Here is a 2504-nt window from a genome sequence, read left to right on the forward strand (position 1 = left end):
AAGAAAGCAAAGTACAGTTGTTTTTAACGTTTATTTTATGGGTATTAAGTGTTATAATTACATATCTTTCACATGAAAAAAAAACAACAAGTAAATACCATTCTTAAATTATCTTTTGTTGTTTCAGCATAACTTCCTTGTGTTGTCACATTTGTACACTTTCAAGCTTACAGTGATTTTCAAAACAAAAAAGGTTATCATTAAATTCTGATAAAGCGAGCTAATACTTAGTAGTAAAATATCAGCGTTAAACGAGATACCAGTATAGAAAAATTTATCTGAATATATTATTTAACTGTGTACTTGTTTACTGAATGAACTAAGGTTATACACAACATATACAGATACACAAGTTGTATAGTAATATTGTAGTGTGTAAACAACGATACATATACCTTGTGAGAACTTATCCGTGCCAAGTTTTAGAATAATATAATTAACACTTTTTTTTAAGATTTGTACTTATATATTCGTAACTAAAATATGGTTATTTTCAACTTATAAAGAATGGCTATGTTTATCGACACTGGTTATGACGGTTCTAATAAGTAACTTTACATATAAATGGGCTCTCTAGAATATTCCATTCACACCACTTCACAGAGATAATGTAGTAACCGGGATCCGAAACTTCGTACATAATTTCATACATATCATCTCCTATGTAAGTAACCGTTGTCTCTAGAACATCATGTCTGCCTGGACCTTGTATACTCACTGTCAGGCTTCCTTTTCCGGCTTCTCCTGTTTTCACCTGGGAAGATAGTGTCAACATCGTTACAAAAACGCTGGTAATTTTTAGGTTTAATATGATTATCACCAAAATGCATTTAGCGGCTTGTTCTTCACTATTAAAAAGTAACTCCTGGTTAAAACAGTCGTTGCCAGTTTATTAAAACATTTTGAAAATGCTATTGTGAATATTAAGCTGTTAAGATCTTTCACTGTTCTAAAAACCAAGAGACTTAAAGCAGCCTTTTACAATGAAACAGTCGACAAAAGCACTGTAATGTATTGAAGTTAGTGTGTGCGTGTAATGCAAGAACTGTTGAACAGTGTTTCAGGTTTATACGATTCACAAGAATTGGCGCAATTAAAGTATTTATCATATGTTGTACATAAGGCTTTTCAAAATCAATTCATATCTACTAGACCGTGATAAAACTGTTTGTGCCATAGTATTCAAGTATGTAGTGACACTGTGTAACGAATTTATCATTATGTATTTATTTTTAATATGAACGTTGTTTGGATTGACTGGGGCGACTCAATCATTGTTTTTAGAAGGTGTATTGCCTTCAGATTCGAATTCTGCCACTGACGAGTCTGTTATTGTTCAGGGTATTGAGGGTAGCTTTGTTAATGCTCCTCTTCATAATATTTATTTAGCATCAGAGCTAGTTTCGGGACCAGTTGTGGTTGGAGTAAGACCTACTCTGCCAATTAAGGGTGTATCGTTGTTGTTGGGAAATATTTGGGTAGGAGAAAGGTTGTTGCCGAAACTAAAATGGTTAATGAGCCGATCACTGTTTCATCTAAGGATGATGTTGTAGTTGAGGAGAATCCTGATGTGTTTCCCTCGTGTTCTGTGACTCGAGCTCAAGCTAAGAAATTAAGCCAAAAACAAAGGATAGACTTGGATTCAGAGGATGATATTATAGATTTGTATCAGACATTTTTTGGATCCGACAGGGATCTTGTGAAGGATCGTCCTACTGACAATACCCCCGTGAGTGATAACGATGGACGTGAAGGATCTGATTCACCTAGTGAAGTTCCATTTACTAAAAGTAAACTGATCACTGAACGAGAAAAAAGATTTGTAGATTACTTCACTATTTAAACATGCACTCCCCAAAAGATGAACTGGAGAAAATACCAAATGGTTATTTTTTTCAAAAATGGTGTACTTATGAGGAAGTGGAGACCACCAGATGTGCCAGCTTCAGAGGACTGGGCTAGTGTTCATAAAATCGTTCCCAAAGCATGTTTTTCTGAAGTATTGAAAGTTGCCCATGAACTCCCCATGGAAGATCATTTAGGTGTCAACAAGATAGGTGACAAAATTATGAGATACATATTTCGTTTGGCTAGAGTTAAGCAAGACATTTTGCAAAGCTTGTCATACCGGCCAGTTGGTCGGAAAGTCTAACCAGAGAAAGAAAAGACAAAGAAGGAGAGAAAGAAAGAAAGAAAAAAACAGACGGAAGGAACGAGAAAGAAAAAGACAGAAAAGGAGAAAGAAAGAAAAGAAAAATAGAACATAAGGCCGTTAGATTGCAATTTATTTATTGTGAGGATATGGTTTGAAGATTATCCATATCATAAGGGTTTATAACATTTGTCGGCACATTTGTACTTTAATGTACTATACAATTTTGTGATAAAGTGATTTGTACAGCTTGTATTATATATTGTAATCATTATCGAAGCTGTATAACCCTTTAAATAATGTATTATACATAGGTAATCTTGCCAATGTATATATATATATATATATATAC

The 2504-nt window shown here is 33.9% G+C and overlaps 1 protein-coding gene across 1 annotated transcript in view; it reads right to left on the reverse strand.

Moving 5' to 3' along the window:
• Positions 1-2504, reverse strand: part of LOC106470311 — an 8886-nt gene continuing 6382 nt past the window's right edge. Inside the window, exon 4 of the mRNA XM_022398937.1 lies at positions 1-754. Coding sequence (XP_022254645.1) covers positions 542-754 — 213 coding nt within the window. The 3' untranslated portion in view covers positions 1-541. The remainder of the gene's footprint in view (positions 755-2504) is intronic.

This window comes from Limulus polyphemus, unplaced genomic scaffold (genome assembly GCF_000517525.1).
Source record: "Limulus polyphemus unplaced genomic scaffold, Limulus_polyphemus-2.1.2 Scaffold3936, whole genome shotgun sequence".
Classification (NCBI taxonomy): Eukaryota; Metazoa; Arthropoda; class Merostomata; order Xiphosura; family Limulidae; genus Limulus; species Limulus polyphemus.